This window comes from Poecilia mexicana, unplaced genomic scaffold (genome assembly GCF_051168715.1).
Source record: "Poecilia mexicana isolate PSO_F unplaced genomic scaffold, ASM5116871v1 scaffold_16, whole genome shotgun sequence".
Classification (NCBI taxonomy): domain Eukaryota; kingdom Metazoa; phylum Chordata; class Actinopteri; order Cyprinodontiformes; family Poeciliidae; genus Poecilia; species Poecilia mexicana.
Genome location: NW_028263385.1, coordinates 3,103,369 through 3,119,223, shown reverse-complemented (window position 1 = coordinate 3,119,223; position 15,855 = coordinate 3,103,369). Strand labels below are relative to the sequence as shown.

Sequence of the window (15,855 nt, the reverse complement as noted above, 5' to 3'; positions counted from 1 at the left end):
TATATTCATTACATACAGACTGAAATGTTTTTTCTTTTAGTGTTGATTATAATTCATAACTAATGAAAACTACAATTTCAGTACCTCAAAAAATTAGAATATTGTGGAAGGATTTAGTACTCAAGACCCCTGGTGCTCCACACTAATCAGATCATTAACTCAAAACCTGCAGATGCTTTAAATTGTCTCTCAGTTCAAATCTGCAGGTCACATGACTGTTGACCTGACGGCTAAAGAAGCTGGCTGTTCAGAGTTCAGATACATTCAGAGAGGCGAAGGGAAGGAAACCATGAGGTGGAAACAAATGGGCCATCAGGAAACCGGTCCGGGAGAGGACCGGGAAACAACCCGCTTAAAACATCAGGGAGATTCAGAGAGAGGCCTGCAGCTGGAGGGAGGAAGGAGGGACCTGGTTGCAGCTGTCGCCTTCCTCACGTCAGACCTGAACCAGACGCAAACGTCTCACCTGAGCAGAGCCACAGGCTGACGGACACCGCGAGGCCGCAAACCAGGCAGAAGGAAGAACTCAGCTCTGAGCTGAACATTATCACACCTTCCTATTGGCCAACATTTGTAAAACTCCTGTTTTACAAATGATGAAGAGGAATTTGACGGCCTCCAGAACCAGCTGGTTCTGACTGGATGTGAAGCAGAACCTCAAACCGGTTCTTCTTCAGCCTGCCTTACAGGCAGTTCCCCTGACGGCCTGCTGGGGGCGCACTCTGTTCCAGCAGTCAGAAGGTGAACGGCCTCTACTGCCCGCCCCTCCTCTCTGATTGGCTGCTTCCTGCTACTCAAAGCGGCGGCCCCGCCCACTGGCTCCACAGCGGACCCAGACTCTGCAGAGTCCAGCAGACGGGTCGGAACCAGGAGTCGGAACCAGGAGATCCAACATGGGTGAGTTGGGTTCAGGATGCTGCTCTCTGATTGGCTGCTGCTCACCTGGATCTGGTGCAGCTGTTAACCACAAATATCTGATCAATAATCAATAATTGTCCAGCTGTAAAACATCAGTGTGCCTTCTTCAAGGAAGCTGGGAAATTCCAGCTTCAGTCCACCAGGAAGGTTCACATTCCTGGTTCTGGTTCTGGTCGGGTTCTGTGTGTGTGTGTGTGTGTGTGTGCGCGTTTGTTTGTAATACCTTGTGGGGACGATTTTCCTGACATATACTACGTTGTGGGGACCAATTGCTCCTTGTGGCTCCGGTCCCCACGAGGGGAAACCCTGTTGTCGGGTCAGGGGTCAGAGTTAGGACTAAGGTGTGAATGGAGTTTTGGTTAGGGTTAGGAAAAGGGTAAAGGTCAGGTTTAGGCTGTAGAAATGAATGGAAGTCAATGGAAAGTCCCCACAAAGATAGCAACACAAACGTGTGTGTGTGTGTTCTCCAGACTGAGCCAGGGAATCTGGACCTTGGTAGTTTTCCATGAAGAAAAGCCAGGATGTGTTTATTGGGGGAAGTTGTGTGTGTGTGTGGGGGGGGGGGAGGGGTGTGTGTGTGTGTGTTATATAACCCTCTTTGCGAGAGCCAGCTGAGTCCTGAAGGAGCCGGTTCTGTTCAGATTCTGACTCGGTTCTGAGCATGCTCAGTAGTGCTCAGATTAGTCGTTGATCTTAACCCAGTAGAGGCCTGTGCTGCAGCGTCTGCAGCACAGGCCTCTGTTGGTTCTGCTTATGACTCTGGATCCGTTTGTGTTTTCCAGCCAAGTGTTCAGGATGTGGACCCGGATATCGCAGCCCGCTGGACGCCATGAAGGGTGAGTGGAGGTCTGGACCGGGCCAGAACTGGGCCAGCTCTCTGGTTCTGGAAGTCCAAACAAACCAAACAGTAAAAACAGTCAACCAGAAACTTCAAGAAAGTTCAACAGGAAAATCAACTGGAGGGAATTTCAAAATAAAAGTTGTCTGGGTTCTGGTTCTGGTCCAGTCAGAGGTTCTGGTTCTGCCTGCAGGGCCCCGTGAGCGGATCGTCTACCTGCCTTGTATCTACCGGAGCACCGCGGTCCAGAAGCCCGACTATCTGGCCACGGTGGACGTCGACCCCGAGTCGCCCACGTACTGCCAGGTAGAACCCAACCAGAACCACAACCCGGTTCTGCTCGACCCGTCTGTCTTCTGTCCTTCTAACTGATTCTGTTTTCCTCTCAGAACTCCTCTGGTTCAACCTCAGAACCTCAGCCCAGCTCAACTTCAGGTTCTGTTAAGTTCTAATGGTTCTAATGAGTTCTGATGGTTCTAATGAGTTCTAATGGTTCTAATGAGTTCTGATGAGTTCTGATGGTTCTGATGAGTTCTGATGAGTTCTGATGAGTTCTGATGAGTTCTGATGGTTCTGATGAGTTCTGATGGTTCTGATGGTTCTGATGGTTCTGATGAGTTCTGATGGTTCTGATGGTTCTGATGAGTTCTGATGGTTCTAATGAGTTCTGATGGTTCTGATGGTTCTGATGGTTCTAATGAGTTCTGATGAGTTCTGATGAGTTCTGATGGTTCTGATGGTTCTGATGAGTTCTGATGGTTCTGATGAGTTCTGATGAGTTCTGATGAGTTCTGATGGTTCTGATGAGTTCTAATGAGTTCTGATGAGTTCTGATGGTTCTGATGAGTTCTGATGAGTTCTGATGGTTCTGATGGTTCTAATGAGTTCTGATGGTTCTGATGGGTTCTGATGAGTTCTGATGGGTTCTGATGAGTTCTGATGAGTTCTGATGAGTTCTGATGGTTCTGATGGTTCTGATGAGTTCTGATGGTTCTAATGAGTTCTGATGAGTTCTGATGAGTTCTGATGGTTCTGATGAGTTCTAATGAGTTCTGATGAGTTCTGATGGTTCTGATGGTTCTGATGGTTCTGATGAGTTCTGATGGTTCTAATGAGTTCTGATGGTTCTAATGAGTTCTGATGAGTTCTGATGGTTCTGATGGTTCTGATGAGTTCTGATGGTTCTGATGAGTTCTGATGGTTCTAATGAGTTCTGATGGTTCTGATGAGTTCTGATGGTTCTAATGAGTTCTGATGAGTTCTGATGGTTCTGATGGTTCTGATGAGTTCTGATGGTTCTGATGAGTTCTAATGGTTCTAATGAGTTCTGATGGTTCTGATGAGTTCTGATGGTTCTGATAGTTCTAATGAGTTCTGATGGTTCTGATGGTTCTGATGGTTCTGATGAGTTCTGATGGTTCTAATGAGTTCTGATGAGTTCTGATGGTTCTGATGAGTTCTGATGGTTCTGATGGTTCTGATGAGTTCTGATGGTTCTGATGAGTTCTGATGGTTCTAATGAGTTCTGATGGTTCTGATGAGTTCTAATGGTTCTAATGAGTTCTGATGGTTCTGATGGTTCTGTTGGGTCCAGAGTATCTAACCCGACCCGTCTGCAGGTGATCCACCGGCTGCCGATGCCGAACCTGAACGATGAGCTCCATCACTCCGGTTGGAACGCCTGCAGCAGCTGCTTCGGCGACCCGACCCGAACCCGGAACCGGCTCATCCTGCCGTCGCTCATCTCCTCCCGGATCTACGTGATCGATGTCGGAACCGAGCCCAGATCGCCACGGATCCACAAGGTCAGCAGCTGCACATGCTGCTGACCCCTACATGACCTGCTGGAGGTCATGTAGGGGTCAGGAAACATGCAGAGGATACTAAAAAAGTGAACATAGAAAAGGTGTATAAAAGTGAAATCGTGTAGAAAATAGACGAACAGAAATGAAAACATACAGAGTTCAGCTTGATCATAAAATGATTACATAACAGAAAACAGGAAGAGGAGGAAGAGGAGGAAGAGGAGCCCCAGGTTCATGCCGAGTTCATTAACTCTAGTAGTAAAAACGGAAAATATTCCAGTTTAACTTGTTGATGTTGGAGAGAGAAAAGAAGAATCTGTTGCTGAAAACTCCTGAACCCAAACCGATCTTCTGCTGGGGTTTCATGGACGTAGAGTTGACTCTACTGCCCCCTGCTGGTGCCGCCATGGTATTACAGTGGCTCTAAGTGGCAGACAGTGAAAACAGCAAAGCGGTTCTGTTTGGGATCAGGTCCAAAGACACGAATCCTTCCTGGCCCCAGATGATCACATGGTTATTTGTGCTTTTTCTGAAGTTACAGACAAAGATGAACAGTAATAATTTGGGTTAATTAGCCTGGTATAAGAGAAAAAGATGGTGTTTAAATTCATATTTTTTCATCATATTATTCATCCATTTATAAATATCAGTTTCAACTAATTAGCAAGATAAGTTTTCTGTCTTGCTCTCGGTGAAGGCGGACGCTTTTCCCTCTGCTCCCTCCCTGCCCTTGCCTGCCCTACTTGCTCTGTTTTTCTCTTTTTCTATATTTTTGGAGCCTTTCTTTGCACATCCTCCAAATCTATAAATTATTGATCTGGTCAACTGGTCTCTCAATGCAATTGATCAAATTTTCGACGAGAAGTCTGGGCACAGAGAGCCTCCTGTCCTGAAGGGACAGACCCGGCGGGATTCACCCTGGATTTATTCATGATAACAGGATTTCTGCTGTTTGGAGCTTGTGGATTCCTGGATTATCCACAAATTTGTGACGGACTTGGTCGAACTGGCAAACACTCAGACTGTTGGTGTGGACAGAGATGCAAGTTGGATGTGAGTCTTGCTGAGACTCGCAGCCCAGCTGAGGACTCTAAATCTCACTAAAGGGATGGAATCGATCTTGGAGAAGCTGCTAGTTTCGGTTCAGTGGAACGACCAAACTAATTTGGATAACTGGGAACTGAGATGTATCGGAGAGACTTTAGGGAAGATTGAAATTTATAATCTATCTAAGACATTCTGTATCTGAATTGGCTTTCCCCGTGTGGCCTTGGAAGGGCTGCATATTCAATCTCCTTGAAGATATGTAAACATCACGCTCCTTCCCTCCTCACCCCCTCCTGTATCCATGCAGCTGTGGAGCTGAGCGCTCCCAAGGACATTCCTAGATAACACCTTATCGGACTTTGCCAGGAGGCTGAGCAACGTGGTTTCATGGCCCTGTGACGTCAACCGCCTTCACTCATGTCTTTGTTTTGCCCTTTGTTTTGTCTGAATGTTGCCATTTGCCCTAATGTCCTTTCCTTTTTTCCCTTTGGTTTGTTATTTTTGTTTGTATTTCCTTTTAATACACATGAAGCACTTTGAATTGCCTGGTTGCTAAAAATGTGCTATATAAATAAAATTACCTTACCTTACCTAAGTATTTCACTTTAAACTAAATATTTAACACCTTTACTTTAGTGTTAGTTAGCAACTAAAACTTAGGTTAGTAAGTTAAATGTTTAGTTTATAAGCAGAATATTTAGCTAGTAAGCTTATGTAGTTTGTAACTAGTTATTTAGCTATCTTCCTAATAAAATATTGAAATTGGTAATTGAGATTTATTTTGTAAGCTAAATATTTAGCTTGCTAACTAAGTATTTGCTGCTTTGTGGGTGTTCAGACGGTGGAGCCCATCGATCTGTATTGGAAGTGTGGCCTGGCCAACCCTCACACCAGTCACTGCCTGGCCAGTGGACAGATCATGATCAGCTGCATGGGAGAGCCAGCAGGTGGCGGTAAAGGTGAGGCCCGAACCCACAGAGAGGAACACAAGCTGGCGCCCTCTCCTGGACGGTGGTGGTAACTGCTGCTGTTGCAGGGGGTTTTGTTCTGCTGGACGGTGAGACGTTCGAGGTGGTCGGTAACTGGGAGCATCCAGGTGAGGCGGCGCCGTTTGGCTATGACTTCTGGTACCAGCCCCGCCATAATGTGATGATCAGCACTGAGTGGGGGGCGCCCAAAGCTCTGGTCCACGGCTTCAACCCGGCCCATGTCAAGGAAGGTCAGTGGTCTTGTAACAGTCATAATTGTGTAGTGTCTCTTTAAGATACTCTGGTATCACTAGTGATGTCACAAGTATGTGCCACTGCTCCTCCATAGATCAATTTCTCAAATTCTGTCAGGCTGAGGACCACCTGACCTGAAGTCTCCCGTGATAAAACACCTCAGCATATGATGAAAATATGAGTCTGTGACCGTCTGTTTGGGCATCTGGAGCTATTTACAGATTCTGACAGTTTCTAAACTTTCTAATGATGTCAGACACATGGAAATAAAAAACAAGTTGTTCTTTACTGTTATGCGCATTAATAACATTTAGGGCTCTGTGATTTAGAAGCACAATTAAAGAAAAATAGACTTGAGTTGCTTTAACAGAAACAAAAAATCATTTTCTGCTCCATTAGATACAAAAACAATTAGCCCATTTATATCTATTGCATTAATTTATTGTATTTTTAATTAAATATTTTTAATTAATTAAAGATAACAATAGCTGTTGACCTGAAAGCAGAGCATCATTCATTGCCAACCAAAGTCATAAAAAAGAACAGTTCTGGCTAGCAGAGTCGATTCCTAACGCATAGAGCCGTTCAAAAGAATCCAGTCGCCAGTGAACGACAGCAGCTCCAGCTTCCTCTGGTCATAAAATATCCCTGGAGTTTTTCTTTCCATCGGTATCTGGAGCTGTGCTCCAGAAATGTTTTTCTGCAGATGCTAAGAGGTGGCTAAGCATTTTACTGAGGCTGTTATGAAGGATATTTTTTCCCCTGTAGTTATCAACACACACAAGTCAGGTACTGCGGTAAAGCCAGTTGCCTCTTCAAAAAGCCGGCCACACACAATATTCACATGCGTGACAGCTCAAGATGTTACGGTACCCTGCTTTCACAATTGCTGGGTTTCAGATGACGCAGCACCGACGTCACCCAATGCACATGGAGGGCAGGAAGTAAATTCAGCCCATTTATTTCTGTTGATCCAGCATCAAGATGTCTAAAGTCTGAGTCCTGTATGGTTGCTCCAACTGTTCTAATAGAGAGAAAGATAAACGTTATTTTCGTGTTTCAAAGGTAGTTGGTCACAAGGGAGTTAATTTTAAAAAACTTAGTGAAAAAAAGATGGATCAACAATCTACAGCTAAGAGCAGGAGGTGCAGAAACTAACGCCAGAGTTTGCAGCCACTTTCTAACAGGAAACGATCCCATTGTTTAAATTGTATTTTCAGATGTTTTATTGGACAGTTATTTGAAAGACAAGCATTCATATGTAAGGAAAGATATATTATTTTTATGCCCTAGCATGGTTGTCCTCTGAGTGCTAATGTTGTTAGCAGCTAGCTCAGTGCTAAGTCTTCGACTAGGGTTGTTACCAAGGGACCAGTCCCTATATATTTTAAGCCGGGGAGGGGGCGGGGCGGAAGGAGACTGTGGCGGCAGCGTGTCGGTTGGTCTGTGCTACCCAGAAAGCAGGTGGGGACAATATCGCACCACCAACACCGCGAGTGAAACAATGACAGGGGCATTGGGTTGAACCACAAAGTTACTCTCCCCCCTAATCAGACTATTCTTTTACATGCCGTTGTTACGTCGATCCACGTCCCCCATCATATACGGTTCCCCCTGCGTCTTCTCGCAGCTCCGCAAATAATATATCTTTCCTTACATATGAATGCTTGTCTTTCTAAGTAACTGTCCAATAAAACATCTGAAAATACAATTTAAACCGTATCTGATGGAGAAATGCGGATTGACGTAACACGTGTTACGTTCCCACTGGGCGTTCAGGCAGAGCGTCAATGGCGGCGAATAGCGACAAATTTAGCTTTATAACACTTTAAATGACACAACGTGATTTGGTACAACGTTTTAATAGATAGAATTAATAAGTAATAGAACTAGAAAATTCCTGCAGAAATTTTAAGGGGCCTGCCAACTGTGCCCATCACTTTAAACAAAGCGTTTCAAATTTGACGTGAAAAATGGATATATGCAGGTCTGACATAATTATCTCACCACTACAACACAGTAACTGTAAATATTGTCAGGTATATTATAACAATATGAGTCTTTTTTTTTCTTTTTTTCAATAGTATTTATTAGTTCTTCACAAAGAAATAAACACTTTACCTTTTTTTGTAACAAAAATTACAATATCCCTTTAACATACATCACTTCTTTCTAAAAAAGTAAGACTTGTACTTACACAAAAAAAAAAACAACAAAAACAATCTTTGATGACATTTCTAATCACCTGCTTAGGGGGAAGGGGGGAAAGGGACTTGCAACAAAAACTCCTTAATTAACAATATTATGTAAATTTTCCGGCACTTTCCATATGCTAATATCCTCCTTACTTTTTTTCCCAAATTTCATTTTCCACATGTAGTCCTTCACTAAAGAACCCACAATCTTTATCACATTATTTTCACCTATCTCATATTGCTTAGATATATAAATGTTTCTAGCCTTCCATATTGCTTCTTTAATACAATTTACCACTATCCACCACATCAATTCACTTTTCCCACTTTCTTCTTTTAAAAATCCATAAACAATTTTGTCATAGGTTATCTCTTCCTGTTTTAATTCCCACAACCATGGTTTCAATAATTCCCATGTTCTTTTAGCAATGGGGCAAATCCAAAATAAATGTTTTATCGTCTCGTTGTCACCACATCTAATTCTAGGACATGTTGGACTTGTTGTACAATCACTGCTCTCCCTATGCATTGCTATGGCATGCCCCAATAAAACTAACCTTAGCTGTAATTAACAGTCACATTAGCAACCGTTGCTATGTAAACAAAAACTATCGGGACATGCTTTACTGGAATAAACACATTTGGAAAACGATCTCAAAATAAACTAACAAAACATATAACACCAAACAGAACATAGATTGAAGCCTTACACCACAGCCATTGTGTTGGGCAGAGCAAAAAACGACTGACAGTAAAATAGGCGGGAGCTGGCCTGGGTGACATCAAGCTGCAAGGAGTCTATAGTTTAAAATAACATTGCAGCTCAGTTAAGAATATTGTGATATTTATTGAATATCATGATATAGAAAAAATATATCAGGATATTAGATTTTCCAGGCTTTTGAAAGCTTTCTTCTGGCTCATCGTATAATATGAGGTCTGCAGCTCCAGGTAGTTAGTGATGTGTTTCACCTCAATACAGGTAAATCTTCAAGATTATAAGAGAAGTCTTTTTATCGAGATAATACAAATCATATCCTAAATGTATGCATATGTGGCGACACTAGATGGAAATTCAGATTTTGTGGAAGTTTAGTTTTAGTAAATTGCTCAACAACGCCACCCTGGGAATTTCACCCAGAGAATATTACCTCTTGTTTAAGGCACACAGGTTCAGTCATGCATAGATTAAAACATCTGAAACCATTTCAAAATTATAAAAAAACGTTTATTAAATTCTTTTGAAAAATGTTTTTTAAAACCAGTTTCTTTTTAAAAATTAAACTAAAGAAATCAAAGAAAATAAAAGAGCTGCAGCAGTTGAGGTTACCGGCCGGAGGGGGCGCTATGGGGACGACATCCACCAAACACAGCAAATAAAAAAAAAACCCTTTAACACCAGACGCAGTGAGACAAGCCAAACTCCAGAATCACAGCACACAGACGAGGAAGACACCGTCACCACACCAACACCGCCACCGGACCTCAGCAACTGCAAACAAAAAACAGTTAACCAATATAACAATATCAGCCCGACTAAATAAACAAAAGGGCTGTGAACAAAAGTAGAAAAATAAAAGTCAGACAATACAAGTTAAAACATTAAGACCAGGCGTGGCCCTGCCACAGCGGGAGATGAAACGGGCGCGCCGATGCCACACCCCAAACACGCTCCAATCAGGGCGGATAGCGCCGCCACAGTCCAATTTGAGAACAATTGTGCAGAAATCCGGAAGATTTACGTAGCCGGTGCAGAACAAAGCCGAACAGATCCGGGAAAAGAACGCAGACAGAGCAGCAATGGTTCAACTGTGGGGAACCTATAAAAAAATGTATCACCGTTTTAAATAAAACAAGAAACTGGAGCTTAGATGAGTGTTAATTTCTTACCTGCTGATCCACAAAACATGCACACACACTCGCAGACCGAGGAAGAGAAGGAACGCAGCGCAGTGGCGTTTTACCTACGATCACACTTCAGTTTAGATTTTCTGACCAAGGTCAGCTAAAGTGCAGGGAGAGAGAACACCTACCACCAGAACATCAGCGCAACATGCACCAGCCAGCGATCTGTTGCCTTCTGCTGCCAGAGTCCACCAGACGCGAACCACACAGTGGGAGAACAAAGACACATCCTGAATGAAGCTGCAGCTCCTTATATACACCACGCCCACTTCAAGAACCGGAACTTCTCACCTGGAAACTATTCGTGTGAAATTATGTATATTTCTATACCACTACACATATTTTTTCGAGATACCTCGGTTGTTCCAGCTCATTTAGGGCATTAGCTACTTGTTGTGATCCATTTTGCTTTGTTTTGAACCGGAGAAATCCCCTTCAGGCCCTCCATCTGAATTTCGCACGTCATCCGGGTCACATGACTGAAACCCAGCAATAAAAGCTCACATTCAGTTCATGTTTGATCTACGGCAAGTAGGCCTGTCAAAATAAATAATAAGTCAATTAATCCCATGATAAATTAAAAGACACTCAATAATTTTCATTTGCTTGATTTATCATTTTTGTCTCTTGTTTTACCAAAAACTGAACAATACAGGTATTCAGTCTGGTGATTTGGTCTCAACTATTATGTTTTATTTTTTTGCTTACAGACTCCATAATTCATTTTCTTTATTGTTTCTGTTGCTTTCATTATTTATCTTAGATATTTCAAATGCTTTCTGGTTCCAGCGTTTAAATGTTCATTGGAATTTAAAGTTTATTGATATTTGAGAATGTGTTCTTGCATTTTTATGCTATTATTACCATTACATGACTTGAAAATGGTCTCAAAACAACAATGTTATCGTTTATTGCAATAAGTTCTGGGACAAGTTATCATTCAGCAAAATTTGTTATTGTGACAGGCCTGACTGCAAGTAGATTTCCAGCAGCTTCATGTTTAGACTTTGTATTTATACAGTTGCAAAAATAAATAATTGGGGCAATGCTGAAAATCTCTGTTTCCAGTGACTTCTCTCACTTCTGGGTGGCAGAGGGACATCTCTGGAGCAAAACCAGCAAATGTCAACCACATCTGATGTTTAATTCCAAAATAAAAGCCTATTAAAATAAGACATTGTCATTTTTTCCCCTAAGTTGCCGTGCAAAGGGTTAGGGTTCGAGTGCAGGGTAAAAAAAAAAAAAAAAAAAATGACGCGCAAAACTCAGAAACAAGAGAACTGGGACATAGAGCGGAACAACGAACCAGATGTGAATCAGGATCAGACAATCCGGGGCTGAACGGTGAAAAGTCAGGAGTTTATATGAGGGCAGATCAGCATGATGAGGCTGTAGGAGCCTTTTATCTTTATCGCCACCAGGGGGCGTATTTCATTTGAGTTCTGAGTGTGTCTGAAGGGGGCGGGGCTGTTTAAGGTCTGTTCAGGTGTTGCTGATGGGAAGAGGCAAACAGTTTCTACTGAGCCTGGTTTTGATTGATGCCAGATTTATATGGATCTATGGAAAAAGAACAAAATGCAAGAATAAACTAAGAAACTAAACTAAATACAGAGGAATAAACTTGTATGGCAAGGCCTTTCGAGCAATAATTAATACAGAACGGACACTATTTTCAGATAAAAGGTGAAATATTGTGACATGGGACCACATCTAGTTATAAGAAGAAATATATTTTACAGACCAAAACAGTAAGAAAATTATTACTTATGTTTTTAATTAGATTTTATTTTATATATTTCTTCAATATTATTTTTCATGTCAGTGTTAATGTCATGATGCTGTTTAGTGACTCCATGACATTTGATTAAGAACCATTTTGTTCTTTGTAATTTCTGACCTTTCTATTGATTTATTAACCTATAAATCAATAGAAAGGTCTAAATATACAATCCATGTTTCTGTCTCATATTTATATGGCATTAAAAGGACCTGGAACTTTTATTTTTCCACTGAAAGCTCTGGTTTACACAGTAAATGTGGGTGAAATTTTATGGATGATACTCTGATGTCCCATTCTCCTGAAGGCAGCACAGAGTTGAAGTAGCAGAACCAGACAGAACCACAAAGGTGGAGAAGAGTTATGATTGATAAAGTTGCAGTTCGATCCATGTTTTGTTTTTTAGGGCACAGTTTTTTGCAAATAGTTAAAAGTTTGAACTGGTGTTGTACAACTTTTATCTGACCATTTTGTACAAGATTTAGCAACTAACGTCAGAAAATGGCTCAGAATGAGAAAAGGCTGATTGTCAAAGTTTGAGGCCGACTGATTTTAAGTTGAATGTTCATTTGCATTTTTCTTAGACTGTGAGAATAATTTCTTTTCGTGTGTTCTCAGGGAAACTAGTAATTCAGTAACGTGTTTTTCTTTTAATGATTTTTGATTATAAATAAGAATAAAAATCATAACAGCAACTGTAATGACAGTGATATTAACAATAAAATAACATTCAGTAGCAGCCTACACGTCAGCACATTTTAAACTGTATTGTTGAGCTGCAGCAATGCATTCTGGGTAGACAATAAACAACATTGCTGCTCTACATCACTGCTGTGTAAACAGACTTCAAAATAAGAGCATGAATATAAACGTCTAACTACTAGAAGAAATCTTCAGTCAATAATAAACTTCAACACAGACGGTGAACTTTATTTATTAAGCTGAAAGTTTTCAAAACTTCTGAGTAAATTTATTGGGAAAAGTTGGTCAGAGGAGCTAGGTTAGCTAAGACGCTAAAAAAAATTAGCTGTGCTGTGGTTCTGTTAGGCCACCGCCTAACAGACTCTATCTGGACCCAACGGACCGGCTTCCCCTTTCGTGTTTCTGGCACCATCAAGTTTACGGTTCTGGTCCCAGTGGGTCAGAACCGCTGGACCGACTCAAACCAGTCCGGCGTTTTGTTCCAGGCCTCTACGGATCTGCCCTCCATGTCTGGGACTGGACCACCCACAGGAAGCTGCAGACTCTGGAACTGGGAGAAGATGGCGCCATTCCTCTGGAGGTCCGCTTCCTGCACGACCCCAACGCCACCGAGGGCTACGTGGGATGTGCCCTGCGGGGAAGTGTCTTCAGGTTCTACAGAACCCCGGTCAGAACCACACCCGTCCTGCAGTCTACCGGGCTTCTGTGGGATGTTCTGGTCCAAACGCAGTAGGTTCTGGTACCTGAAGGGCCTAGCAGGTCTCCATCATGAGGGGTTCCACCTAAAAACGATTTATGATTAAAACTAGAATACAGTTGGAAGGTTCTTATGTTACTGGTGAAATGGACCAGAACCACCTAGAACCCAGAACCCGCAGAACAGAGATAGATGGAGATCCGGTTCTGGTGTCCATCATCAGAACCATGAAAATGTCCTGATGGTTCTGATGTTTCCTCAGAAAGGCGACTGGGCAGCAGAGAAGGTGATCAGTGTTCCCAGTAAGAAGGTGGAGGGATGGATGCTACCTGAGATGCCAGGTGAGGTGACAGTCTACCTGTCTCTGTCTCACCTGTCTGTCTCACCTGTCTCTGTCTCACCTGTCTGTCTCACCTGTCTGTCTCACCTGTCTCTGTCTCACCTGTCTGCCTCACCTGTCTGTCTCACCTGTCTCTGTCTCACCTGTCTGTCTCACCTGTCTCTGTCTCACCTGTCTGTCTCACCTGTCTGTCTCACCTGTCTCTGTCTCACCTGTCTGCCTCACCTGTCTGTCTCACCTGTCTGTCTCACCTGTCTGCCTCACCTGTCTGTCTCACCTGTCTGCCTCACCTGTCTGTCTCACCTGTCTGTCTCACCTGTCTGTCTCACCTGTCTGCCTCACCTGTCTCTGTCTCACCTGTCTCTGTCTCACCTGTCTGTCTCACCTGTCTCTGTCTCACCTGTCTGCCTCACCTGTCTGCCTCACCTGTCTCTGTCTCACCTGTCTGTCTCACCTGTCTGTCTCACCTGTCTCTGCCTCACCTGTCTGTCTCACCTGTCTGCCTCACCTGTCTGCCTCACCTGTCTGTCTCACCTGTCTCTGTCTCACCTGTCTGCCTCACCTGTCTGCCTCACCTGTCTGCCTCACCTGTCTGCCTCACCTGTCTGCCTCACCTGTCTGCCTCACCTGTCTGTCTCACCTGTCTGTCTCACCTGTCTCTGTCTCACCTGTCTGCCTCACCTGTCTGTCTCACCTGTCTGTCTCACCTGTCTGTCTCACCTGTCTGCCTCACCTGTCTGCCTCACCTGTCTCTGTCTCACCTGTCTGTCTCACCTGTCTCTGTCTCACCTGTCTGCCTCACCTGTCTCTGTCTCACCTGTTTGTCTCACCTGTCTGCCTCACCTGTCTGCCTCACCTGTCTGTCTCACCTGTCTGCCTCACCTGTCTGTCTCACCTGTCTGCCTCACCTGTCTGCCTCACCTGTCTGTCTCACCTGTCTGCCTCACCTGTCTGTCTCACCTGTCTGTCTCACCTGTCTCTGTCTCACCTGTCTGCCTCACCTGTCTGTCTCACCTGTCTGTCTCACCTGTCTGTCTCACCTGTCTGTCTCACCTGTCTGCCTCACCTGTCTGTCTCACCTGTCTCTGTCTCACCTGTCTGTCTCACCTGTCTGTCTCACCTGTCTCTGTCTCACCTGTCTGTCTCACCTGTCTCTGTCTCACCTGTCTGCCTCACCTGTCTCTGTCTCACCTGTCTGTCTCACCTGTCTCCAGGCCTCATCACCGACATCCTGATCTCGTTGGACGACCGCTTCCTCTACTTCAGCAACTGGCTCCACGGTGACATCAGACAGTATGACATCACAGACCGCAGGAACCCACGATTGGTTGGACAGGTCTGATGTTGTCACACCTGTCTGCTACTGCAGCGAGACCTCAGAGTGAGACTGCTCACCTGTCCGTCTGTTCCAGGTGTTCTTGGGAGGAAGCATCATCAGAGACGGACCAGTCAAAGTCCTGGAGGATCCAGAAAAGCAGGAACAGCCGGCTCCTTGCATCATCAAGGTATCAGAGAGGATCTGAGTCTGCCTCACCTGTCTGCCTGCCTCACCTGTCTGTCCCTCAGGGGAAGCGTGTCCCTGGAAGTCCCCAGATGCTGCAGCTCAGTCTGGATGGTCGGAGACTTTACGTCACCACGTCTCTGTTCAGCGGTTGGGACAAGCAGTTCTACCCGGACATGATGAGGTACCGACCCACGACCCGGCAGAACCAGGAGCCTGCTGAGGTCCAGAGCCCCATGTTGGGCCACAGAAGCTGAGCGTGTCCTTGTGTTTTGCAGAGAAGGCTCAGTGATGATGCGGATCGACGTGGATGCGGAGCGGGGCGGTCTGACCCTCAACCGCGACTTCCTGGTGGACTTCGGTCAGGAGCCCGACGGCCCGGCTCTGGCCCATGAGCTGCGCTACCCAGGGGGCGACTGCACCTCTGACATCTGGGTCTGACGCCCGGATAGAGGAGCGCTTTACCAACAGGGGGCGCTGTGGTTAGAGATTTGCTACTGATTGTAAGCTGATCCTCCTTTGAGGAAGGGAGGGTGAAATGTTTCCGCCACGTGCTGAAAAGCCTTTGAATAAATCAGATTTGCCTTCTGCAACCAGACTGATGAGTGATTTCTGCTTCTGTAAAGATAAAAAGGCAAAAACTCAGGCGCCTAATTTGAGATCAGCTTCAATCTGGTCTTCACTGGTCGGTGTCGCTAGCTGAAGCGGCAGCGGCGCCAACCCTACAGCAGTAACTGTATGAGCTATGCTAATATGCTACATCAGCAAAGTATTTAGCAGAAGCTAATGCTAAGGTGCTAACGCCAAGTCAGATTATGTCTGCCCCGGCGCCATTTAATGTTGACATGTTTTGTTCTAAACGCCCTTAAATATCATATCTATGTTTCGATCTGGTTCTCTACCGTCC

At 44.3% G+C, this 15,855-nt stretch overlaps 1 protein-coding gene across 1 annotated transcript; it reads left to right on the top strand.

The window, feature by feature from the left end:
- The first annotated feature begins 783 nt into the window (after nt 1-783).
- On the top strand, nt 784-15,541 carry selenbp1 (selenium binding protein 1). Its single transcript, XM_088014182.1, has 12 exons — nt 784-897; nt 1,701-1,754; nt 1,950-2,062; nt 3,376-3,561; nt 5,447-5,567; nt 5,645-5,827; nt 12,896-13,077; nt 13,370-13,448; nt 14,662-14,783; nt 14,860-14,952; nt 15,014-15,132; nt 15,227-15,541. Exons 1-12 carry the CDS (start codon nt 894-896, stop codon nt 15,387-15,389), a joined length of 1,419 nt encoding a protein of 472 aa, XP_087870308.1. The 5' UTR covers nt 784-893; the 3' UTR covers nt 15,390-15,541.
- The last annotated feature ends 314 nt before the right edge of the window (nt 15,542-15,855 follow it).

What these genes read in the sequence shown, in the direction of transcription:
- selenbp1 (XM_088014182.1), top strand. An exon ending in AGTCGCCCACGTACTGCCAG is followed by an intron (nt 2,063 to 3,375) that starts GTAGAACCCAAC and finishes ACCCGTCTGCAG; the next exon opens with GTGATCCACCGGCTGCCGAT. An exon ending in GATCGCCACGGATCCACAAG is followed by an intron (nt 3,562 to 5,446) that starts GTCAGCAGCTGC and finishes GTGGGTGTTCAG; the next exon opens with ACGGTGGAGCCCATCGATCT.